We start from the raw sequence: 27,123 nt of genomic DNA on the forward strand, positions 1-27,123 counted from the left end.
TAACTGTGCATGTGTAATTAATGAAATGTAAAGTTCAACAAAGTAACTCCTTTCTCTTGTGCAAACACACACACACACACACACACACACACACACACACACACACACACACACAGAGAGACAGAGAGACAGAGAGACAGAGAGACAGAGAGACAGAGAGACAGAGAAATTTCATGACTACATTAGGCAAGAAAGATTCCTATGGTCAAGAGCTAAATATAAAACATCCCCTCTAGGGACAAGATAGGGAATGAGTTTGAATATGATAAAAGTACATTATATACAACTGTGGAAATGCCTTAATGGAGTCCATTGGTTTGCACAATGAATATATACTAATATATTCATATATACTAATATATATACTAATTAATAATTAATATATACCAATAAGAACATTCTTTTAAAAAGTGCCCTCTAACCATGGCCATGTCCCATTTTAGTTTTAGGACTATAAGTGCCCTTCATGTAATAGGAGAATGCTATCATTATTTGATACTAAAGTTTCTTGTGGCTAAATCTCATTCTCAAAGAGAAAACATGGATAAGTAATGGACTTTTAACTTCCTTGTTTATTATTACATTTGAAATACATGTGACTTTTGCCAATAAGCGTTCCTAATAATCTTGAACAGAAATGCAGAGAGGAATTGCACATCAGAATAAACAGTAACTATGAAAGTAGCTTTAAACTGAGAAGAACTGCAAGAAGGCTGTGGCCTCCACATTCCTGAAACAGGGTTCCTAGGTCTTAACAATAGTCATAATTGTGCTCTCCTGTTTCTAAATCATTACATTTTTTTACTATTTAGTTACGTTTGGGGTATTTTGCCTACATACATGTCTGTGTAGCACATGTGTGCAGTGCCCACGGAAGCCAGAAGAGGGTGTCAGGTTCCCTGGAATTGGAGTTACGGAAAATTGTAAGCCACCATGTGGGTACTGGGAACCGACCTCAGGTTCTCCAGGGGAGCAATACATGCTCTTAATTGCTGGGCCATTATTTCTCCAGCCACTAAATATGTAGTTCTTTATGAAACACTGTCTTTTCAGCACAGTCTGTTCACATTTCCACCACCCAGGAGAGTTTGTCACAACCAGTAATGTTTTGTGGCCTGTGTTGCAGTTATTGACATCAGTACGCCATAAACTTCACCCAGCGTTCATGCTTATTGCTGTTTCTTTCTACAAAGTCCACGAAGAGGTACTTCTTTGTTTTATTTACTGGCACATTGTTGATGTTTCCAACAGTGCCTAACACATAGTAAGCACCATATAACACTAACCAAATGAATAGATAACACTGGATCAAAAAACATGCAAAACATGTCAGTTTTCATCACCATCGGAACTCAAAAGCAGTTGAAAGAAGTGAAATACAGTGCATAGCAGTGAGCAGGACCGACGATGCCTGCCTTCTGTATTTCTAATGTTGGCTATTTCATGAAGGAAATGGAACAAGGACTGACACAAGCTTTGTCCAACAGCCGCAATGATAATCTAGGTATCAGCAGTGTAGAAAATAGGCAATATAGATTACAGGGGAGTATTTGTAAAAGTTTAGATCATTTTAAAGATCTCCTTCATTTAATCTATTGCTTCTATAATATTCTCTTCCTTTTAAAGTCAAATGATGTGGATGGAAAGAATACAAATGAACTTCCAGAGTAAATACTTTCTGGGCAATTAGGACAACAAAACAAAAATATCTTTAACATATGGCAAGAGAAGTGCAGCTTGCCACCATATGAAAAAAAAAAAAAAATCCAAGCAGCTGAGTGGTGAATGGCTGTATAGCAAATGACCTCATTAGCAGCTCCAAACAATTATTTGCACCTCATGCTTTCTGTGGGTCAGGGAGCCAGGGCTAGGCCAACTGAATGGTTCTGCATCAAGGTGCTAGTACCAATTTACTGCAGCTGTCATAAACAGTACTGCAAACCCGGAGCTCTGAAAACCAGGAGCTCTCAATGGCTTCCCTCTGAGGCCTCTCTCCTTCTCATTGATGCTGATGCTGCCTCCTTGCTGTGCTCATGTGTCCTGGTGTTTCTTTTGAGTGCTGAGTTCCTCTTGTCATAAACTATGAGCCAGCTTAAATTTAAGTCCACCCAAGGGCCTCATTTTACCTTATCAGTCCTTAGAAGGCCTTATCTTAAAATGCAGTTACATGAATCAGGATTTAACCTCATTTACCTTTGTGGAGAACCTCATTCTAAAGTAGGTTCAACACATGCCTTTGGAGAATGGGAACAGAATTCAGCTTTATTTTTTTTTGGGGGGGGGTGGTGTTTCTAGACAGGGTTTCTCTGTGGCTTTGGAGGCTGTCCTGGAACTAGCTCTTGTAGACCAGGCTGGTCTCCAACTCACAGAGATCCACCTGCCTCTGCCTCCCGAGTGCTGGAGTTAAAAGGCATGCGCCACCACCGCCAGGCAGGATGTGAGGGCAATCTGGCTTCAACATCTGTCACCCCATTGACTGTCAGAGTTGATTGGGCTCATCTGGCTGTCAAGGCGGGTGTCCCCTGGTCAGGAGCCAGCCCTGGTTAGATATAAAAGTCCTCTTTACAAGAGGCTTGGCGACCTCCATGCTAAACCCCCAATTAGTCAAGCACCCCACCCCTTAGGTTAGTGTTCGAGATAACCACAGGAGATTAACACCCATTCCTCCCCTACTTCCTTTCTCTACTTCCTCCTTTCTCTTTAAAAACTCCTTGTTTGCGTTTAATAAAGTAGACCTTGACAAGGAAAAAACTGCTTGGTCTTGATTTTCTTTCCCACCCATTTATTTTCAGGCTTAGTCCACCTCGGACCCACGAATTCCCGGAGCCCCGCAGGCTGGGGCATCCCCTTCCTCCCTTACCGCTCCATGTGCATCCCCCCTCCCGAAGCTGTGTGCTCAATCGAAGACAATGACTTTCCCCGAATAGAGGAGGACCAGTCTTCGGTCAAGGGTATATGAGTAGCTGCGCTCCCCTGCTAGAACCTCCAAACAAGCTCTCAAGGTCCAGAATTCAGCTTTTATTAAGGGTCCCCAGTAAGGTTGGGGCTGTGGCCGCATTTGATGGATGGGTTGGGGAAGGCCCAGCTTCTTAACTCACACATGATTGGCAGGCCTCTGTCTTTTGGCTGATGGTTTCAAACTTTAGTTCTTGTCTTGTGGCTTTTCAACAGGCTTTCTGAATTACTTCATAAAGCAGCTCCCATTTCTCTTAGATAAGGTGATCTGAGGCTGGTGACTATGGAGAAAGAAGAAGACAGAGAAAATTCAAGATACAAATCACAGGCTTTTTGTAATCCAGCCCTGAAGTAACACACCTTTGCTGTTATCATACGGCATAGGCCACAGAGACCAACCTAGAGACACGGTGGGGAGAGGGCTGTATAAGGGAATGAGAACCAGGAAGTAATTATCATCGGTGGTCAGCTTTAAGGCTGGCCATGATAATTGGATTAAAATTAAAATTTTAGACTGCAAAAATTTACATATTGATTAATCAGTAAAATATGACTGAAATATTTTTAACCACTGTAATGGCTAATGGGGCAAGAATGATGTTTTCTGGAATTGAATTGCATTAATTGAAGAAGAATTTGAAATATTTTGTCAAACAAATGAATATGTGCTGCAAGTTTTAGGTCCTAAGGGCCAATTCCTCTAAATAAATAAAACGCACTGGGAGTTAGCATCACAGTCGACTCTGGTTTGAATATGTATTTTAGCATTTAGCTATTCCGACAACTTTAGCAATTCATTCAATCTCTACTCCCTGGTATTCTCATGCAAATGGTAGAAACACATGACATCTGCTTCATGTGGTTGCTGTGAAGCATGAGCTAATACGTAGAAAATGCTTACTTGGCACAGGGCCCAGCACAAATAGCAAACCGAAAGTTTAGTGATAGTTTCTTATTATTACTGCTGAATAGACTTCCGTACATGCCTGATCCATTACAGGTACTCACAAAGGGCTCTGGTGACTGAAATATATTGTCCCTGTGGAGTTACAGCAGAGTATGCCCTGGAAGGTGATATTAGCTGGGAGCATTGCAGGCTGTTGCTCATTTGAACTTAAAAGAACTGTTGAGTTCTTTGTTGAAAGTTCTGGAGGCGTTTGTGCTAAAACATGTCTAAGCCAGAGGAGGTGGGACATGTCTGTAGAACTCAAAAGACTGAGGCAGGAGGATTGCTGCAAGTTTGGGGCGAGTCTGGTCTATAAAGCAAGTTCCGTGTTATGTAGAAAGCCCTGTCTCAAAAAACAAACAAACAAAAAAGCAAAGCCATCATCATCAAGCCTAAGTCTATAAATTGTATCATTGTATCACAATCTTTATTCCCTAAAATAAGTGAAAGACCTCTTTTTCTCTCCACAAAAGAGTTTGACAGACCATGCTCTCTCTTTCTCTCTCTCTCTCTCTCTCTCTCTCTCTCTCTCTCTCTCTCTCTCTCTCACACACACACACACACAGAGGACAGTTAAGTACGGGGCTTAGCTTGGTGCCAGGTAATAAAGTAATTTTGACATCAGGCTACATGGCTTGAATCTCTGTGGCTAACAGAACTTTCAGGCAGCAAAATGATTCCTAGGGAAGATTAATCTAGAACAACTGTGAGAAGCAAACAGAGAGGGAGGCATCCCAGTTGTTTTGCTTCAGGATTTAAATAGTACCTTCCACGGCTCCTCATAAAGCACAAAGAAAAAGATATGGCTTCTTAAGAGAGAAAACAATAGAAAAGTTTCATTTTTCAATGTCTTGGATTTCACGGACGTGAGCCTAGTCACGGTTCTATCAATCAATTACCATGCCCAGGGTCTGGAGTCACTGCTTAGACTCAGTCACACTGCTGTCTGAACTTCATCCAACTGAACGTCAGTTCAACTTCAGTCAAGACTTCTTCAAGTTTCAAGTTTGGGGTTCAGCAAGAGAATAAAGTGGGCTCTTTGGAGGAAAGACATTTATTAGGAGAGTTATTAATGGCACAGATAGAGAGACAGACAAACAGTAGCATGGTGGGTGCTCTGAGGAGAGTTAAGGCATATAAGACAGAGCAGACGCTATTTCTAATATGTTTCAGAGGAAAGGGGAGGGGTGTTATGTGATGTGATTGATGAACTTAGTAAGTTCTTCCTGAGTCACCTGTGAGGGTGAGGAAGGCAAGGATGGAGACAAACAACCTGCTAAGTTCTGGAAAGAAAATTACAGTAGTTTAAAGATGTCAAATTTCAACCCAAATGAAGGAGCTTTACAAAATGGTATACCACTGGCTAACAGACTTTCTGTCTTGACTGGAAGAAAGGAACCATTTTCCTCCTATTTAGGAAGGTGACTTGAATGCTTATTGAGCCACATGGTTTAGCTCCCAAATTATTGTGTTTTAGATAAAAATGGAAACAACTCAGATATAAGCTAGAAGTGTAATTTAGTGACAAAACACTTGCTTAGCATGCAAGAGGCTCAGGGTTTGACCCCAGGGCTGGAAAAAAAAAATGGGAAGAAATAAAAAGCAACTATTTCTCTCACTTCACAAGAAGGACAATCATTATTTAAATGGAGTTTTATCAATGAATCTACTTTCCTCAGCAGTGTTAACCTCAAGTAAAAAGAAAACCACCAGCAAGAGCAAAAACCTGAAATTAAGAATAATTTTCCTTGTCTACTGTCTCCCCACTCTCCTTAAAAACATACCTCATAAATTGGAATGCTAATCAGGGCTTCTTAGAAAGCAATGGGGGTGAAGAAAGAGACTACAGATAGCCAGACCCCAGTTTTCAATCAGTAAGGAGAGAAAATGGGGGGAGCCTCTACACGGCAGTGATGTCATTTCATGCATTCTTTTGAAACTGAAAGAAAGCCTTGCTGTTCTTGAACATGTGACTACTTTCACTTTGCTGCTATTGTACATATTTTGTCAGTTGCCTGCAATACTTTTCTTTTTCCAGGAAAAAGTCCTCCATTGCCCAATGACCCCTTGTTTGTCGTCTTAATTCCTCAGGAAACCTCTAGCAGCAGCCGCTTCCCCCTTCTTAGTTTGCTCCGGTCCACAATTTTGCTTTATAGTTATTAAATTCTAACTTATTTTTTGCTACGTGTCTGCTGCCATTAGTACTCAGTGAACTATTTGAAGCTAGCAATAAATTTTACAAATCTAGCACTTAGTAAAACCTCCAAATACTCTTATTGACAAGTCAATGGGTGAATAAGAGAAAACAAGTTTCTACTTTGCTTTTCACTTGGAAACTCTCAATGTTACATCTGTTGGGAATGTTAAACATGGGTTTGAAAATTCTAGCACAGAATTAGAAGACTGTTTCAGTTAATCTTCTTGAGAGAAACAGAACCAATAAGTAGAATACATGCATTTATCACATAGCCATGTGTAAGAAACTGTGTTCGTGTGATTGTTGAGTTGAACGAGCTCCCAGACCTGTAGCCAGTAGGCTTGAAGACCAGGTTGGCCGATGGTGTGGTTCCTGTTTAAAAGGCAGGGCCCATGCTGTAGTTCAAGTCTGCATGCAGGGAAAATCCAAAGTCCTACCTTGAACACTATCAGGCAGAAGGCAGTCTCCCTTTCTCAAGCCTTTTTGTTCTGTTCAGGCTTTCAACAGATTGTATGAGGCCACCCACATCAATGAGAACAATCTGCTTACTTTGTCTGCTGACTCAAATGTTAAACTCTTCCAAACACCCTCATAGACACACCCGAAATAATATTTGAGCAAAAGTCTGGGCACCCCGTCATGGCCATATGTGATGGTTAATCTCAACTGTCAACTCAATAACCACCTGGACGATGGGCTTCTGGGTGTCCCCGTGGGAATGATCTTGATTAGCTTAACCAAGATTGGAGGACTATTCCACTGTGGGTAGCACCATTCCCTGGGCTGGGACACTATATGAAAAGCAGGAAGCAAGTTAAGTGTAAGCATTCATTATTATCAGTGCCCTGTTCGAGGTGGATGCAATGCGACCAACTGCTATGATTTTCCCACTATAATGAACTGTCGCCTCAGATGTTGAGCCCAAATAAACTTTTCCTTCTTTCAGTTGCTTTTGTCAAAGTAGTTGTCATATCCATGACTAAGTAAATAGTGACTAAGACATTCACCCTCTTTGCTCAGGGATTGGTCTCTGGAAAGACACACCACCCAGTTTGGGCTAATATTACTAATGATGACATCTACTTGGAGCTTCTATAAAGTATCTTTCTTACTGAAAAATGAGAGACCAGATAAGTCTTTCCTCCCCATCCCTCTCTTCCCCTATCTTGTCTTAGGAGGATGAGGTATTTGAAATAGCTGTGGTCACATTTTGACCTGACTTTGACTGTATAGACTTGTCACAACTGGCAAAGAAAAGGAAATGGAAGCAATAGCTGAAGAGACAAGTCTGCAAACACATCGCAAGTGAAACTAGGCACACAGTTCAGGATCCTGAGGCACAGATCTCACTGGGCTCTTTTTGCCCTCTTGCATCTGCCACTTATGGCACTAATATGGATTGGGGCAGGATGCTGTGTGGCCAGGCGTCCTTTCTCTATCTCTTTTTTACATGGCAATCTTGCTTTTCTGTTGTTCAGGCCTTGAGAAACCCATAAGGTCCAGTATTTTGACTGTTGTTTGGCTACACCCTGCCTTGCCATTGAAATCACTGTCTTATTTATGTAGCATATACTTTACTTTCTCAAATTACCCAAGTTGAATGCTCTGTCTGGCAGATTCATGCAAAAATTCATTTATAAAAAGTTATCACTGAGAAAATATTTTAAACTAGTAAACTTGGATAGAGGTTGGCAAAGACTTTGATAGCAGCCAGATGGTAGACATTTTGGTTTTGTGGATCAGACAATTGCTATTACCCTTATTCAACTTTGCTTTGTTAGTGAAAAAGCAGCCACAAACAATGAGATTGAATGAGTGTGACTATGTCCCAATAAAACTTCATTTACAGAACTATGCAGTGGCTTTTCTTTCAAAGTCCAGGGACTATAGTTTACTGACCCTTGAAGCAGGGTAAGAAGTTTTTCCTGGCATCTGTGAAAATGGCTCTAAGTCATTTTGCCTCCTTAAGGACATTGTCTGGAGACATGTTTGTCACACTGGAAGAAGGCATGTAGTGGGTAGATGCTAAACAGCCTATAATGCACAAAACAGTCTCCAACGACGAGTTATTTCTCCAGACTCTCAGTAGTGGTGGAGGTTAGGAAGGCTGATCTGAAATCTGCTATGGATGGCATCAATTTCTTTACCTATTATGGTGGGTTGGAGAAAAGATTCACTAAATTAATTTTTACAATTAAGTACTCTTAAATGCTGTGCTTTTTCTTATTGTAATTTTAAATTGTCTTATGATAACTCTTACAAAAGTGAGATAAGCTGAGTTTATTAAGACATGTACTGTTTCCCCCAGTAATTTCTTTTTTATTCTTGAAGTCATAGATCTTATCAACCCACCTTCTTTCTGCCTCCTAAACATGTTTTGGGTAGTTGATGTCTCTTTTTGTAAAGTCATGGTATGGCTAGCTTGCTAAGGCTGCATCATCTTGGATTTCCTTGATTTTCCATTTAAGAAGAAGAAAAATCTGATGAAAAGACCTGGACCTAGCTCAATGAGGTGAATTCATAGTATGAATTTGATTTATATGTGTGTGTGTGTGTGTGTGTGTGTGTGTGTGTGTGTGTGTAGTGTAGTGTACTGAGGGAGCGAGGCTGAGCAGCTGAGCTTGAAAAAAGAAAGAGCTTGAAAGAATATGATTATGGTGGGGTAGTGTGGATAAAGTCAATTAATAGATGTCTCAGAAATTGGAAGACAATGAAAGAGGGAAGACTAACAATTGGCGTCATACACGGTGACACACAATATAATTCCAGTACATAGGAGACTGAGACAGGAGGATCATGAGTTCAAGACCGGGCTGGGATACATTGCAAAACTTTTTATTTAACATAGAAAACCCCTCAAAACCAAAATGATAGTTAATATTGTGTGATTTTTCCTGGGCATAAGTGAATAAACATCTATTGACTTCAGAGACAGTACTGATGGTAGACCAAGTGATGATCTCTCTCAAGTCTAGCTTGGTGAACCAGTGAGTTTAACTGAGGTTGAGGAAGCATGAAGGAAGGATTGGTTCAGGAGTGGGGATATTTTATAGTTAGCTACACCACTGCAGAAGAATGAAGAGTTACGTATCATCAAGGAGATCAAAAGATGCACGCTCTGGCCCATGAGTTCTCCTTCAGTTCCATAAGGAAAGGACAGCAGGCCCAGTCTTGTGAAGGTCTGGTGTGGGTAATTTCAAAATGACACTGCCCATCTCATACCCTCAGGACAATCTTCTCAACTGATCCACCCCTTCTTCTGTTCTAACATTCTTTCTGCTCCCCTTTCTACAATATACTCTGAGACTTGGAGTGATGCAGCTGTGTGGTTATTTTCTCCCATGTAGAGCTAAGCACTCAGCTATTGTACTACAGCAATACTCATTTCTTATCAGCACTTTAGATTACCAGTCTTTGAAGTAACATACTCCTGCTACAAAAAGCAGTTTTTGTAGTAATAATCTATGGCATAAGCATAAATGTTTAGAAGGCAATTTGAGAGGCAAATTGTATCCACTTAACTATAGAAATGGTTTCCCCAATAGAGCTTGCAATCTCCTTAGCCACAGATTTTTTTTATAGTACCAAACATAGGTCACCTCTGTGGAATAGGTCTTAAATCTAATTGGAATGTAGTTGGTCATACCCATAAAAGTTGTGCCACCGTTAGGCCAGTCATACAACTACTGCACATTCTGCCTTTAGTTTAGGTACTATATCATATAGGGACCATAGTGCAGCAGGACTGTTGGCAATAATCTCCCCTACACATACAGTAGCCTATATGGTGCCATTCATCACTATGAAAACTAGTCAGCAGTCACAGAGCTTTCCAGCTTGGTCTCAGCTTGATTTCTTCAAGTATGATAGACAAAACGTAAGTGTATTCAGCAATAGACCCTTCTCTTACTGTATTCTTCTGGCATACAATCAATATTAGTAGTATTTTGGGGGGAGGAGGATTCAGAGGAAACCCTGGTCAACAACTCATGGGGTGGTATCTCACTTTTAGTATCAGAATTTTCTTCTAAAATTCTTTGATTTTTGAGTATGACTTTTCCCACCTAACAAAGTACCTTTGTTAAAACTCTAACCATTGTTTTAGCATTTTCAGGCATAAGCTATTGTATGATTTTTCCCCACCTTATTGGATATCATTTATGCTTCGTCTGGATATCATTTTGCACCCTATGTGAGCTGATTTCCCATCCTTACTATTGAGGTATGCCCCTACAAACCTTCCAAACACTTTTCTACCTTCCAAACACTTTTCTAAATCTCTAAATTGGGCATTATATAATGAAATCTTTTTTACATCAGCCAAGGATTTACTTACTAAACAAATGTATTATGAGGATCCACTACAACATGACAAAGTTGTAGCACTCGCAACAATTGTTGGCTATAGCAGTGCCTGAATGGGAGATATTGTGATATTATTTTTCTTTGGTGGTGGTGACCACGGTTGTCATGGGGATCCATGTGATCTAAGGTAGATTTGAACTTGTCAAGCATCAAAGAAAAACTTTAAAGCCATGATGCTCTTGCCTCTGCTTCCCAGATGTTGGGATTACAGATGTCTCAAACTACATCCAGTTGGGAGACACTATGTTATTTAGCTTTCTGTACCTATAGTCATTCCCCATGAACTGCTCTGCTACTTTATCCTAGGTCCTTGGCGCAGCACACAGCACATCTCATCCCCTAGGGTCTCAGTAGTGAGGCTGGCTTATGTTACACTCATTACTAACACACTGTTTTCTAGCTGCTCACCTGACTTTGGTTTCTTGAATCCCACAGGCTCTGGGTTGACACTGTGGGTGGCCACTGACTTTCCATCAGCCACATTTGGCTGTGGAAAAGACACTGGACTGGGTAAAAAAAATCTCTATAACCAGTTGAGAAATGTATACACTGTTCTCTTGGAGAATAATTGCCTGTTTCTGGGATGAATTTATCATTTTCAGCTTTGCTGCTATGCCATTTTACTTCTTTCTTCGGTCCTCTGGTAAACTTGTTTGCTCTTCAGCTGTCTACAGGCTCATGAACAGTGAATTTGGCTTTCTGCCATTTTTTTTCTCTAGGAACTTTGCCTCCACATCAATAATGTCATACTTGCTTTCAAATGACCTGAATGGCCTCTTTTGTCTGATTTTATTTTTTTCTCATATCCTCCTGATTGCTTAAGCACTTTATAAACCCAATTTACATAACAGTATAAATCATTATGATTTGCCAAGGCCTCTCTTCTCTCATACAGATTATGTCCCACCATGACCCTCAGGAGAACCACTCCATTCTATTCCCAAAGATCCCGCTGAACAAAGTTCTTTTTCAACTGTTCTGTAAACACAATCTTATCTGGACACGATGGACTGCATACCCAGGTTCCTCAGTAATGTGTGTCCTTCCTCTAATGTCGTCTAGCTCCTAATATTTATTGGAACTTCAACCAGTGACAACCAAGTGTTCCTAATGGCTCAGAGGAACCATTCCACAAGAAACTGATTGACCCTGCATTGCCTCTGATCGTGTAGTCATTATCTCAAGGAGAGATGAGCTTTTATATTTCTCAGTTTCTGTCCACTTCTGCAACATTCATACTGTCCTATCAACTTTCATGTCCCACATCCTCATAAGAAAGACTGAGAATTTTTGTTTCCTCTTTTTGAAAAAAAAAAAAAATCTTTCCCAATTGAAGCAGTTCAGAGGCAAAACATCCCCTGATCATCATTGTTTCCTATCTTGGGATATTATTGAAGCTCTTGTCTTAATGCTGAATTGCATATTTTCCTTCTGTGTTAAAGATGGGCCTAAAACCCCCTGAACGTGGGTGTCTGTTAGGAGGCTTGGACAGTCTATGGGGCCTCTGGCAGTGGAACCAGTATTTACCCCTAGTGCACGAATGGGCTTTCGGAGCCCATTCACTATGGAGGGATACTCTCTTAGCCTAGATGCACTTGAGAGGGCCTAGGTCCTGCCCCAAATGATGTGTCAGACTTTGATGATCTCTCATGGGAGACTTCACCCTCCCTGGGGAGTGGATGGGATGTGGAATGGGGAGTTGGTGGGGGGCATAGGAGGATGAGAGGGAGAGGGAACTGAGATTGGTGTATAAAATAAGATTGCTTTTAATTTAAATAAAATTTATTTAAAAAAGAGAAAAATATTTTTGCACCAGAAAAAATAGAAAGAAAAGAGAAAAGATGGGCCTGAAGGTATCTTCTATCAATTCTACCTTATTCTTTCTCTTTCTCCCTTCGTTGTCCAGTTCTTTCCATGAAATCCAAGTTTTCAAACACAGAATGGATTATTTCATACAGCTGTAATGTGTATCCTCTTTCCTTTACAAATTACACAGCTACAAGGATAAGACAACATCTCCAACTCATTCTCCTGACCCTACTTTTCCTATAAACTCAAGGACAGTGAAGAAGATAGCATCTGTATGTCTTTTTTTTTGCTTAAATTTTTCTCTTAGATGGGTGAGTTCTTTCTGGGGAAGTAGCTGGGCTTCATTTCTTCATTTGTATGCCTTACAACTCACAGAAAAGGCCACAAAACAAATGCTATAGCTGGCTTATGACCCCATCCCATAATGCTGCTTTCATGAATTAAGCCAGATCTTTTGTGTTAGATCCTGGTCATTAAGGAAGCATGCTACATTTTTGTTTTTTGTTTTAATTTCTATTTTAATTTAAAAATCTATTTTTTTTATTTTACATACCAACCCCAGTTCTCCCTCCCTCCACTTCTGGTCCCCACCTCCCCTCCTTCCCACTCCTCATCTACTCCTCAAAGGGGATAAGGCAGGAAGCATGCTACTTTATATACATGTAGGAAGATAGCCACTCTAGGATCCACCCCACCACATAAACATTCTACCTCCAAAAGAAGTATAGCCTTATGCCATGTCTTATAAGCAATAGTAGGAACATTGCAGTCGATATTACAACAAGAAGAAATGCAAATCCATACAACTTGGGGATAGTTGGCCACATCAAGATTGTTCCCAGGGATGCTCTATCCTCAGCCATCACAAATTTGGTTTTATGTCTTGTCACTCACAGCAGAGAGAATGCAAGTGTTCTTCCAAAATCTGTTGGATCCTTGTTTATATGCCAACTGTGATGAGACTTTTCCTGGGGAAACATGAACAAATGCTATTTCATCTCAGATAGGGCACCACTGATAGGTCAAAAAAGCAGCAGCTGCAAATATAACTTGGTGAATCTATGAGTTTCGTTTGAGTTACTTACAAAAGCATGGCCAGTTTATGGCAGCAACATCACTAAGATGTCTCTTCACAATGGGAGGGGCTTCCTAACCCCAGCATTGTTAACCACATACATATCCTCCAAGCATGGAGGAGCCTTGTGCTCTTTATGTGCCACCTCATAAGCCTTCTGCCTTCTCCAAGGGAATGTTAATGGACATGATCCTGTGAGGGTCTTGGGATAATCACAGCTACCCTGATTTCTATATAGCCATGGATACCTTGTGCCTGGAGGACAGAGTTCCACTGCAGGTGGAAAATGAATGTTTGGAAAAGACAGGTTAGAAAATGTTCCTCTGAAATTCAGCTCATCCTGAATACATTATTCTAGAGCACTCGTTTCAGAAGAGGAATTGAAGAAAAGACATTGCAACCCCAAGGTGGGTTATGAGTTTTAATGAGCCTATATATTACCTTAAAACTATCACATCAGAGCAAAATTAGAACATTGATATTCCTTGGACTTAACTGATATTTCCTTTAGCAAATGCTCTTGTTTAGTAACTGGGCTGTAGAACTCCCCTTTCCAATTGTTCCCCACCTGTTAGTTAATAGACAAGTCTAAGTGCAAAGACACAGAGATTTGCATCTGGATAACATCATAGCTTTGATCCACTGAACACAGCCAGCAGTGGTTGTCAAGAGATTTTTGCTTCTGGAAATCACTTTATTGTAATTGAAACTACTATGTTGGAGAATTGTTCATATGGCCATTGCACTATGCCAATAAAGCCACCATGAATCAAAGGATGGAGTCAGTGATTGGTTGGCCAGGATTAGCCATAGAGTTTTGGAGGATTGAGGAGGGACAGGAAGAAAAAAGGAAATTTTGAGGAAGGGATGGAGTTTCAAGGGCTGGTGGAGAGAGGATCAGTCAATCAACTCTCTGTTGGTCCTTGGATTTTTATCAGGTCTTTATCTCAATTTCTAATTCCCGAGTTTTTATTATACTAGAATAATTTAGGTAAATGTTAGACCTGACCTCCAAAGTGGGAGTGGGAGTATGTATTTCCACATGGGACCCGAGAAAGCTTAAGAAAAAAAAATTCCAAAAATGCAAACATGGAGCCAAACATGGCTTCCTAGTCCTGCAGTCTCTCCAGCAAGCCAGTGTTTGTGGCATACAGTGTCCCAGCTCCTGGCTACTGTCTGTGGGGTGGAGCCAGCCACAATCGCCACGTACTAAACTGAGCCACACGGCTGGCATGACAGTTTTAGATTTGTCTCATGCAGCCAGAGAATGCTACAGACACTTAGTAAAGCTAGGTTCAGAAACACAAAACCTCTAAAAAGGTACAGTATGTTTTAAAATGTTTTTTATTGCTTAGGAGGCAAAGAAAGAAAAGAAAATGGGTATAGACAGAGAAGTGAGTTTTTAAGATACAAGGCAGAACACACACAACATGTGACTAGAATATTCATCACACTGGAAAGCTGGGGACTCTCTAAAGGACTATAATGAACTTATCAGGGGCCACCATAAGGAGGTTCCCACTGTCCAGAGACAGAATAATTTGAGCACTAATTAGAATGAAATTTCTTAGTTTACAATGATGCAGGTTTAAGCATCCCCTAGATGCCCATGGCAGTGTTAAAACAACACAGTGTTAGCATGGTCTGCAGGATCTTGGATCTGAAATGTCCCCCAAAGGCCCATGTTCTAAAAGCTTATCCCCAACTCATGGTATTATTGGGATTTGGTGGAATCATGAGGATAGAGACTCATGGCAGGAAGTTAGGTCACTGGAGGGATGCTTTGGAGGGATGTGGGATCCCAGCCCTGTCTTTAATTTCCAGACACCATGATTTAAACAGCCTTTTGCCATCAATCGCTTCCACTATTGTACACTGTGCCAGTGCCAGAACAAGTAGTAGGTCCAAGAAGCTGTGTGCTGAAAGCTCTGAAGTCATGAATCAAAATAATATTTTTGTATTTAGAAGTTATCTCAGCTGTTTCATTGCAATAAAAAACTGACCAACACATGATCTAAATCAATGGTTCTCAACCTTCCTAGTGCTGTGACCCTTTAATACATTTTCTCATGCTGTGGTGACCCCAACCACAAAATAATTTTTTTGCTATTTCATAACCATAATTTTTCTACTGTTATAAATTGTAATGTAACTATCTGATATGAAGGATATCTGATATGTGACCCCCCAAATGGGGTCAATACTCACAGGTTGAGAACCATTGATCTAAATATTCAATATTAGCTGTATTCATCCATATGTACAGGTACTACTTAAACTTGGAGAAAAGATCATTATGATTTAGAAAAATATTTGCAACACATTGTTAAAATTTAAAAGTCTTTTGCTTTACAGAAGCTTCTCCATTTCAGGAGGTCCCATTCATTAACTGTCGATCTCAGGAAAGTGACAAGAGCTCCTGAGCAAACTGGGGGCATGGGGAGGCTGGAGGGGAGGGATGTAGGGGAAAGAGAAGGAGAAAAGAGGAAGGGGGAAGGAGGACATGAGGGAGCAGGAAGACTGAGACAGGGGAAGAATAGAGGAGAGCAAGAAAAGAGATACCTTAATAGAGGGAGCCATTATAGGTTTAAAGAGAAATCTGGCATTAGGGAAATGTCCAGAGATCTACAAGGATGACTGCAACTAAGAATCTAAGAGGCTACCTTAAATGCCCTTCCCCAATAATGAGATTGATGACTACCTTATATGCCATCCTAGGGCCTTCATCCAGTAGCTGATGGAAGCAGAAGCAGAGATCCACAGCTAAGTGTTGAGCTGAACTCCTGAAACCCAGTTGTAGAGAGGGAGGAATGATGAGCAAAGGGGTCAAGACCATGCTGGAGAAACCCACAGAAACAGCTGATCTGACCAAGTGGGAGCATCTGGAGCACATGGAACATGGAACCCAATCACAAAATTGGGGAATGTGTGTCAGTTAGGAGGCCCGGGAAGTCTATGGGACCTCTGACAGTATTTATCCCCAGTAGCCCCATGGAGGGCTACTCTCTCAGCCTAGATACCAGGGGAGGGCCTAGGCATGGCAGACTTTGGTGATCCCCCATGGAAGGCCTCACCCTCCCTGGGGAGTGAATGAGTGATGGGATGGGTGGGTTGGTGGGGGGCATAGGAGGATGGGAAGGAGAGGGAACTTGGATTGATATGTAGAATAAGATTGTTTCTAAAGTAAAGAAAAAAAGAAAAATAAATAAATAAAAAATTTAAAAGTCATAATATATCACACAAAGTAAATAGAAGTTTAAAAACATTCATGGAGAGTAAACTAAATATACTATAAAATATACATAAGCACTATAAATATATGGCAAGATTATAGGTCATTTTTATCATGTCTTTATTTTCTGCAATCAACATACATATTTTTGTATTTCAAAATAGCAGACACTATTATCAAACATTTATTAATGAAAAAAATCACTACTTCAAAATGGTGGCACATGAGTAGAAAAATACGGTTGTCAGATTACAAGCAATTCTTAAGCCTGTGTTCAAAGATTAAATCAATACCCCAGGTAGGAAACTATTGATCTAGTTCAACTTTGTCTTTTTCTAGAGTCACCAAAAAAAAATGAGGTGATAGCTCAGTGCTAACTTTATTAAACAAAGAGAGAAAGCCAAGAATAGAAAACATATTTATATGTTAAGGATTAGATTTGTATGAGTTTGAAATTACCGTGGATCTGTGTATAAGTCTTTGCACTTCCTCCCAAACCTAATGAGAAATGGCTACACATGGTACAGGTGAATTTGTCATGACAGACTAACAAGAAACTGAAGACTGACTTCCTAGGATCTGAGGAGTTTTCAGTGTAGACTATGGTAATTGCTTATCACCTCAGTAGGCATTCCCCCTATATCAGTATCACAGCTATGAAATGACATTAGGAACCAGGGAAATTCATCATTTTAGAGAAATGGGCCTTGGTGACAGATGCTTCAAAATGTCTTATTTGGTTGCCAGGGTGACTGACCTCAATCAAATCTAATGCAACCAATGAAAAGTGATTCGGCAAAGAGGGCAGAGGGAACATGGGACCTCATTCTCGAGTGACTCCATGCATAAAGCAAAAGTATTTGCCAAGTTACCCGAATATACCCAGCCTAGTAGAGAATGGAAAAGACACTTCAATAAGGCTTAGATCACAGAATTTCTTGTATTAAAAAGGAAGTAGTTTAGAAAATGCTTACTTTAAAAAGGCAAGAAATGAGATGGAGTAAAAATCCATGCAGTTAAAGCCTGGGGGGATAAAAAAATGTTCTATATCTTGATTTTGGGATGAGATGAGGGCTTATTTTAGTGGAAGGAAATTAAAAGAATGATTACATTGGTGTTTTTCCTTTGTGTCCTTAAAGCCTGAAGAGCTCAGTCTGCCCTCTGTTCTGCATTCTTGTTTTATCTGACTTCAGGTGTGCTGGTTTTCTTTGGAAAAGACTGATCCAATGCTGCAAGGGAAGGCAAGTCCTCACACAAAGTCAGTGTAGTTTCCAGGTGCTGGGGAGAGGGGCCAAATAAGGGGAGAGGGGCCGAATGAGGGCTTACTAGGCAGAGCCACCTTTTGGTGGGACTACAGAGCAGAGACAGTTGCACAGCCTTGTGAGTGTGCTGATGGCATTGCATTGTTGACCTTGAAATGGTTACAATGGTAAATGTTATTGCATTGAAAGCATCTGCAAATGTTGTGCCTTGGGAAGGGGGATATTGTGGTGATATTTTATTTACGATTTATTAAAGTTTGCCTGAGGATCCAGGAAGCAAAGTTAGCCACAAACCATAGATGTCTGGCACACACTTTTAATCCCAGCAGCCAGAAGCTAGGAGGTGGTGGTATACACCTTTAATCCTAGGACTCAGAATTAAGAGTTAGATCTCTGAGTCCAAGTCCACCCAGATCTACACAAGATTGTCCCAGTCCTAAAGAGAAACAGCTCACACAAAGTGCTCAGCACCTGGGATCATATGCCCTTAATCCTAGCATTACTGAGGTATATAAGACATGAGCAAGGTTTCAGTATTAGGCATTCATTCTTCAGCCACACTGAGGATAGGAAGACATTCAGTATCGGGATTCTCCAGCCACACTGAGGAGAGGCAGCAGGATCAACCCATTTGGCTTGAGGCAGTAGTAAGAGCTAGTGGAAGGCTACTTTGCTTTTCTTACCTTCAGCTTAAAGTTTGGACCCCAATATCAGACTCTGGGTCTTTCAATTTTCGTGCTACAGGAGATAAAAAATGGGGAGTGCTGGCATCAACCAGTCTCAGGAGATGGCGAGCAAAGGAGGAAAAATAGACAATCACACTCTACAATCCTGTTTAGAACCCATTCTTCATTTAGTCTCGTTAATCTGGTTTTGTTTGTTTGTTTGTTTGTTTGTTTTAGTACTATTTCAGTTGTAATTGACTTCTGAAGTTTACATTGAAGCCATAAGATATCCACCGGCTGATGCTAGACTTGATATAACCTCGGTAATTTTCCTCACAATTATCTTGTTTTAATATTAAATTGCCTTGTAATATCTAATCTTTGTATATATTATACTATCTTCAATCATGTTGCTGTTGTTCTTGTTTAGAAGCAGGGTTTGACTCTAGTTCACCTGGACTCACTCTGTAGCCTATGCTATTCTCTAACTCATACCAATTCTCATGCCTCAGACTTGGGGCTTCTGTGATTACAGATGTGAGCCACCACGCCCAGTTTCACTCCCATGTCTTTCATATGTCTCTATTATTTTTGTTTTCATGATTCATTAATCTGTGATGATTTCCTGCTTTTAAAAACATTTGTGTCATAAAAGCTCTTGATATTTAAGATGCTTCTACAAGAAAATCAGAATACTAGCTACAGTCATAAGTATACACCCAGCTACATGTAATGCTATAGGCTCTTACTCCATGGATTCTCAAAGTAGAGATATAATGCAAATAGCTTCTGAGAATACACAAATGATAGACATGCAAATGGCAGTACAAATTAAGTGCATTAAGAACAAAAGAAAGTACAAAATCATTCCAAAGCTGATTCCCTTCCTGTCTTCTCATTGCATTGAGATTTTCCTGCAATAAAAACAGTAAAATAAAACAAAAGGCACTTGTTAAAGAGAGGGAAAGAAATACTATTGAATATGAGGCTAATAGTCATCAGACAATAAGACTTTACTGTAAGGCAACGTTAGCTATGGTATAAGGAGTGTTTTTTAACTTTCATAATGAAAACAACTTTACTAACATGAAAAACACATACATTAGATTTTTAGTAGATTCCTAGCAATTCTCTTGGAACATAAAGGTAGTGTTTATCAACTCTTTGTATTGCCTTACACATGTTATTATAGGTCTGCACAACCACCCTGCAAATTAGTACCTAGGAGCAGAACCTTGACATAATGAAGGTAAGTGTTTCCCAGTCCACAATCCCCTAAATGTGGCTGTAACAGGTAGCTTCCCAAGTTATATTTTTGTCAAGCACTGAATGTTTCCTGTAGATAACCCCATGCTTAGATGCATAATTTCCCCATAGTTAGAACTATATTTATCTCCACCCTCATAGCCTTTTTAATAAGCAAACAAGCAAACTCAAAAATTCATTTTGCAAGAAGACTGCATTGTAAATGAAGTGAGAACAAGAGTTGGCTGAGCTGGGCAATCAGCTCAGATCACTTATGTCTAAGGAATCTTCTGTGTATCAATCCTCTAGAAGTCCCTCTTGCTCTTACACTATGTACATTTGTATACTGTTGAGGTGGCTATAAATTGGCATAGTTTTGTAGGAGGGGGCATTTTTGTTACAAGTTCAAATATTTAAAAATGTCTAAGTCTTTTGACTTGGCAATTTCATCTGTTGAAATCTATTCTGTAGAAGATATGGTATCCATAAGGAATTATATGAACATTGGTCATAGTTTTAGTTATCACATTGAAAACATGCAAGGAAGCAGTTAAAAATTGAATTGTCTGTGAACTGTAAATTTGTATTCCTTTATTCTGGTTAGAATAATGGAATTGGACTTTATAAGCATCTCTCTGTGCTGGCTGGCAGGATGTCTAGTGTTAATCCTGCAAAACCTGAGTTTTCAGGGGCAGAGCACAGATGTGCAGTAACAAACTAGGACAACTAAGACAGACTTATCAGTTCCTGTCTCTCATCTCTGGTCTGAGCATTTTAGCTATTCAGCATAGCCATATATCAGCTATTTGATTTGTGTATATGAAACATTACTACAACAGTTCTAAGATCCCCCAGAAGTCCTGGATCCATGGGGGCTTGTTTCTAAGCTGGAGTCTTGGCAGACATTTTACAAGGCTATTTCTTGGTTCTAGATGTTTCTGAGACATAAGATACCTGATAAGACTAGTGATTTTCATAACAATGAGCAAACTGGTACGTTTTCTTTGCTGTACAATGGTATTTTCTTCTCCTCCCCTTGAATATGGATAGCCTTTGTGACAACCTCAGTGAACAGAACGTAGTAGAAGTGATGCTATATGGTGCTCGATGTTAGCTTGGAAAAAACCATGTTTGTTTCTCTGGAGACATTCATATGGAAGTTGTCAGTGACCTTTGACTGAACCTACAAGGAACCTGCAGTGTGAAGCAAGCCTGCTTCATTCCTCATTGCAGCACCAGTGCATACACTATTGGAGATGCTTTGCTTCCTTATGAAGAAGGCAGTGGAAGGATCTACTATAGCATTTGGGCTCTGGTTGGATGATTTGTCGAAGATTTGAGGAATAGGTTTGGTCTAGATTTGGTTCTGTTCAAAGATGATTAGGCATTTTTGTGGATGTGGTGGCTTGAATAAGAATGACCGCCATAGTCTTATTATATTCAAATGCTTAGTCGCCAGACAGTGGCACTATTTAAGAGGATTAGGAGGGTTAGGATGTTGGAGGAAGTGTGTCACTGAGGTTTAAGTTTTTAAAATTTCATGCCAAGCCCAGTCTCTCTGTCTCTGTCTCTGTCTCTGTCTCTGTCTCTGTCTCTGTCTCTGTCTCTGTCTCTGTCTCTGTCTCTGTCTCTGTCTTTCTCTCTCTCTCTGGACCAGGAGAATTAAATTCTTTCTTTTATAAGAGTTGCCTTGGTCATGGTGTCTCCTCACAACAATAGAGTTGTGACTAAGACAGTGGGGTATTGTGATGACCTTGTTTTTATCTGTGTTTATATAAAATTCTGAAATGGTCTCAGACTGGCCTTGTCTGAGGCTGGTATTCTATAAAACTGTTTATGTCCAGTAAGGGAAAATGGTTTAGCTGCAGAGTCAGATCACATCTGGACATGAGGGAATGCTTTGTCTTTTTCGTAACTTTCATCTTTTATCGAAGAAATCTGGCTATTCTGAGATACCATATGGAGTGACCTCTTAAATATGGAGAAGAATTGTGTAGAGTTCAAGCCCCCAACAATTAAATTAGTCACAATCCAGCTGGCAGGTCTTTGAATAAAGAGGCCTTTGATAAAATCACAGTCCAGCCAGTTTGACCATAACTTCGTGAAAGAGAATTGCTTAGCTGAGCCAAGTTAACATCCACATTTGTAATGAAAAGAAATGATTATCATTAATTTAAGTGGCTCTTCTCAAGTGGCTTGTTTCACCAGGATAACTTCTACAGATGTCTGGAGCTCTTCTTCGATCAGGAAGTTCTTTAACAAGAAGAAGGCACTTGACGTGACTTGAAAGAAACCAACAGCAATAGAACCTGAAGTAGTACCCTTAGTAAAGAGGCTTAGAGGACCACGAAAGGACTCATTGACAAAGAGACAAGCAAATGGTAAGGGTTGGATGATACATAAAAGAAGCCAGCAATGAGAATATTCCAGAAAGGGGGCTGGTAGCCAGAACTCAAGCTTTGGAAGGGGATCAAGTAAAAGAAGCCTGAAAAATCCGTTGGATTTAGCAGCAATGAGTTTTCATTGTTGAGGAGAAATGGGGCATAGGCAATGTTGCGGTGGGGGGGGGGGGAGAAGCCAATTGAAGAGGGACATCAGGAAGGAGAAGATGAGGAAGAAAGACATCAGATTCCAGGATGTTTTATTGTACATCGTAGTGCTGTTCTCTGGAATATTTGTGCCCATATAATTGTTTTCCTACCATTTAATAGCACTTGAACCAATCACATCATACCATGAATATCTCCAAGGGACATATTAATACTGGGCTTTCCAGTCATAAATATATTACTATATCATTGAATTTTGGGTCTGTCATCATAATCATTTTAAATTTCTCATGTTAACGCTTTGGCAATTAAAATAGGACATCATTTAAGATAGTACCCAGTGTTCAGTGTTCACTGGTGCCTTGTGATTATTTCAGAAAAATAGCCTCAGATTAAAAGTTATAAACATTGCAGAAATAGCTTACTTTTGCCAGCTAAGTCAGGCTAATGATTCTAGTTAGAGCCTGCTGACTCACTGGCCTGCTTGTCAGGACTCCCAGTCCAGTGTGCTCTCCTAGGAGCTGATTCTGATTATGAAATGGGAGTGAAGGCCTCCTCAGTGACAGGGGGTGAGTTACTGGGGATTATGGACAAAAACCCCTCTTTGAACCCATAAGTAGATCCTGTTGTAAAGACATTGGCCTCCTTCATCAAATCTCTTTCCTTCTTCCTTTTAGGGTCTCATCCATTCCCTCATTACTTGTCTGTGCTTTTCTTGCTAGAGGTGCATAGAGAAAACTACCATGGTAAGGATGGGAATGAGTGGGGCTAAAGCCTTTAAATGAAGTGTTTATATTTTAAAGGGCTTGAAATTTATGTTTAAAGTGCTATTTCTAAATGAGATTACAGAGACCAAAAATATATGATTTATAGATTTAGAAGACAATATGTAGCACACATTTTAAATAGTGGCCACATTTCTGGGCTATACTGAAGTTGACATCTTTCCTAGATCCTTGAACTATTACCACCAGAGTCCATTGCTTGTGAAAATATTCTTTTTCATGTATGTAAAGGTATAAAAAGTACATGTTTTGAGGCAAAACTACTTGGGCATTTCTTTCCATTTTTAGGTTATCAGCCAGGCCTAATGTGGAAAATTTCTACTCATTCCTTAGGATCTGAGGAGACTGACCCTGTGGAGAAGGTTAGCACTTATAGAAAGTGACTAGAGGTAGTAACAGAGCTGGTCACAGAAGTTGCTTACTGGGTGTGTTTGAGTGTCTGATGCGACACTGGAGATCTTCATATACTACATTTAGTCATCTGTGATCGAATGGAATGTGCCCCAGGACTGTGAAATCTTGGGGGAGATAGTCTGAGCTGTCATCTGAAGGGAAAACTGTAGCATGTGGGGCCAAAATGAAGCCTGTGGTGGGGCTTAGGGTAGGAGAGAGAGAGAAGGATCTTGGCAAATGCCTTGTGCACAAATACACGTGTCATCTTTATTTGTGGAGTTTTTGTGACTCTCTCCCAGGCTCATATGGTGGGCATATGGATGCAAAAATGCCTTTTAGTCCCCATGGCAGGTTCTCAGAAGGGACATACAAATCACAGTGGCATGGTGTGACAAATAGATACGGACAAGTGTCAGAGGCCTTCTGGTATGTGTGCACGTAGGCATGTGTGTGGAGACGTGTCTGTGCTGAACATGTCGTGAACCTGAATCTGATTTCCAGATCCCCAGATTTCATATGGCTCCTTAGGCTGCCCACGTGACTGCATCTGAAGTAGAAAACAGGGTGAGTTCAAAGTTCTTTTCTCTGTTATCAGTGATGGCACTATATTTATAATGGTTTTGGGGTTTCAAATACCTTCAGCAATATTGATGGTGAAAACACAAAAGGTAGCAGATGATTAGACCATGTGTTACTTCAGAGAGCATTTTGTTTCTTTTGCCTTTGCAAAAATATAAAGCTCATTTTAAAATGAGCTTTAATTTTCAATTTTAAATCTTTAAAACTGTGATCCAATCTAATTCTTTCCTCAGGCTTACTTAGAAGGAACAGTCTCATCTGGGAAGCCAGAGCATGTGTGGTACCATTGCTTTTTTTTTTTTCTTTTTTGCATTTGTTATTACTTATTATAATGGAAATAATCTTTCTAAATATAAATAGCAAGAGCAATGTTTTCTGTTTACTGAGCCACACTTCATCCATCTTTGTACATATTTCTATTCAGTGAGATCATATTTAGCATAGTTTATTATCCCTTCCTATCCTAATGGAATCCCAAGGATGTTGAGATGGGATAACAGTTGTCCCAAGGACATATCCTATTATCAGAATCCCAGCTAGAAGCTTGAACCTTGGCCTGGGTAACTTATTGCCTTCTTGTTCCAACAAGTAGTTCTTCCAACTGATAGCATCACTATGTACAGTCCTCTCATCTGCTAGGAAGGTGTGATGACTTTTCTTGGTTGTCAACTTGACTACATCTGGAATTAACTAAAACCCAAGCAGCTGGGCACATCTGTGAGGGATTTTGTTTTCTTAATTAGATCATTTGAAGTAGCAAGACTCACTTTTAGTTCAGATATTCTAAGGTGGGAAGATACACCTTTAATCTGGGACATACCTTTTGCTGGAAGCCTATATAAAGGACATGGAAGAAGGAAGCTTGTATTATTTGCCTGCTGGCTTTCACTTTCACTAGTAAGTCTATTCCTTCACTGGCATTAGAGCCTACATTGGCGGGGAGTTGTGGCATATACTGAAGACCAGTTGAGATATCCAGCTCTGTGGATTGAATGCCCACTGTAATTGGATCTTAAATTGGTAGACAGCCATGGTTGGAATAGCTGGACCACAGCCTATAAACCATCCTAATAAAAGACACACACACACACACATACACAGGCACACACACACACACACACACACACACACACACACACACACACACACACACATTCATTCTATAAGTTCAATTCCTCGAGAGAGCCCTAAATAATACAGATTTTTTTTGTGGCAGGACTGGTTCTGAATCAGTCCTGCAACCATGCAACAGAAGCATAAGGGTGAATATTTTAAGTATCTCGCATGGCTTTCCAGTTTGCCAATACCTGCAGTTAACTGAAGCCTCTCCAATTACTGAAACTTTACCAAGAAGCTTGGAGAGTACTGGAATATGTAGTGTGAACTATTTTACAAACTGAAAAAACAAATGCATTTGTTTATGCTGATTCACCAATTAAGAGAGCCAATGGCTCTGTAAATAAAACTTTTGACAATTTGTGGGAAAATAAGGACAATAATGATGCTGGCTGGTTGCTCATAGCACATCTGGATAAGTTGAAAAAAGAAGAGAATGAGCTCCATGATAGAATTAACCAACTTCTAACATCTCAGACTACAATGAAGGACAACAGTAAACTCAGTGATAAAATTGACCAGCTCCATATGTCCACAGTCTAAAAGTTTTTAAGTGTGCCCTGGAAGAGAATATTCTTTCTGGAAGTCAAGGAGCTCAAGTTCCAGGAAATCAAATAAAAGCCCCCACTATAAAATTGGCTGAATTAGAACAAAAATCCAAGTCCCAGCCTCAGAGGGGGTTGACCATTAAAGTAAGGTTATTATCAGGTAAAGAATGGGCTCCTATTCCTTGGGGTGGAGATGTGCAGGAGGACCCTATTGAAGCTGAGAACTTTGAACCTTCAAATCCTCAAGCTTTATCTCACTTGAGGAAGTAGTCTTTTCACTCTCAACCAAAGATGTATTCCCATCCCCACCCCCTGAAATTTTGCTTTTAAAGCTTTGGACTGAGGAAATTAATCCTTCTTTGTCTGCTAAACCAGCAGTAACTTTTTTTTTTCAGAAGAGATGCCTGGAAAGACAATACTGAATTCCCTCAGGCCCCACCAATAGCTGCCTGTAGACCTATAACTAGACTTAAGTCTAAGAGACTCCTCAAGGGGAGGAAGAAAGTGTAGTTGATGAGGAGGTGGCTATACTATAAAGAGCTTAATGAGTTTTCTAATTCATTCCAGCAGAAGTCTTGCTAATATATGTGGGAATGGATTCTAAGGGTATGGAATACTGGTGGAAGAAACATGAAACTGGATTAGGTTGAGCTTATTGACATGGACCCAGTGAGTAGAGATTCTAGGTTTAATATGGAAGCTCACATAGTTAAAAAAAAAAGGAAGGAAAGAAGGAAGGAAGGAAGGAAAGGAAAGGGAGAATGAAAAGAAGGAAGAAGGTTGTTAAAAGTTTCAATAGTTTGCTGAAGCATTTGTCAAAAAATGGCTCACTGAAATGGAGTTGGAGTTGTTTGCTATTCCTTGGCTTAGCGTTGTGGAAGGGATCTTAAGGCTCAGGGAAATTGCAGTACTAGACTGGGTATGCTGTGTAAAACTTAATCCTTCACAATGGGAAAGCCCAGAAGACTAGTTCTATAAGATACAAAATGGTAAGAAGGGGACTGGCACATGATGAGCTTTGATGAGCTTTGTTGTTGTCCTTTTCTTTGTGTCAAACACAAGGGTTGGGGATGCTGCTGCTCAGTTGCAATAATTAAATTCAATGGGTTTAACCGAGCTTCAAAGTAGTGGGGACCAGATGGCAGCAGTGAACCATCAAAAGCAAAATGATAATAGTTATCATAATGGTTAGCATAGAGAAAGAAATGTCTATAATGGCCTGACCCATAATTGACAGCACAGGAAAAGTGATTTCTATGGTAGCATGACTTGTATGGATTTTTGGTACTGGCTGATAAATCATGGCATTTACAGGCATGAAATAGACACAAAGCATACTGCATTTTTGCTTGATCTATATAAGTGGAAAAATTATTAAACTAATGAAAAATAAGGCTATGTG

At 40.1% G+C, this 27,123-nt stretch overlaps 1 protein-coding gene across 1 annotated transcript in view; it reads left to right on the plus strand.

Moving 5' to 3' along the window:
• The first annotated feature begins 1,407 nt into the window (after positions 1-1,407).
• Positions 1,408-27,123, plus strand: part of Tmc1 (transmembrane channel like 1) — a 200,393-nt gene continuing 174,677 nt past the window's right edge. The window contains exons 1-2 of the mRNA XM_035441572.1: positions 1,408-1,504; positions 2,799-2,951. Of these exons, the coding sequence (XP_035297463.1) occupies positions 1,408-1,504; positions 2,799-2,951 (250 nt within the window). The remainder of the gene's footprint in view (positions 1,505-2,798; positions 2,952-27,123) is intronic.

Source organism: Cricetulus griseus, chromosome 3, assembly GCF_003668045.3.
Source record: "Cricetulus griseus strain 17A/GY chromosome 3, alternate assembly CriGri-PICRH-1.0, whole genome shotgun sequence".
NCBI lineage: Eukaryota > Metazoa > Chordata > Mammalia > Rodentia > Cricetidae > Cricetulus > Cricetulus griseus.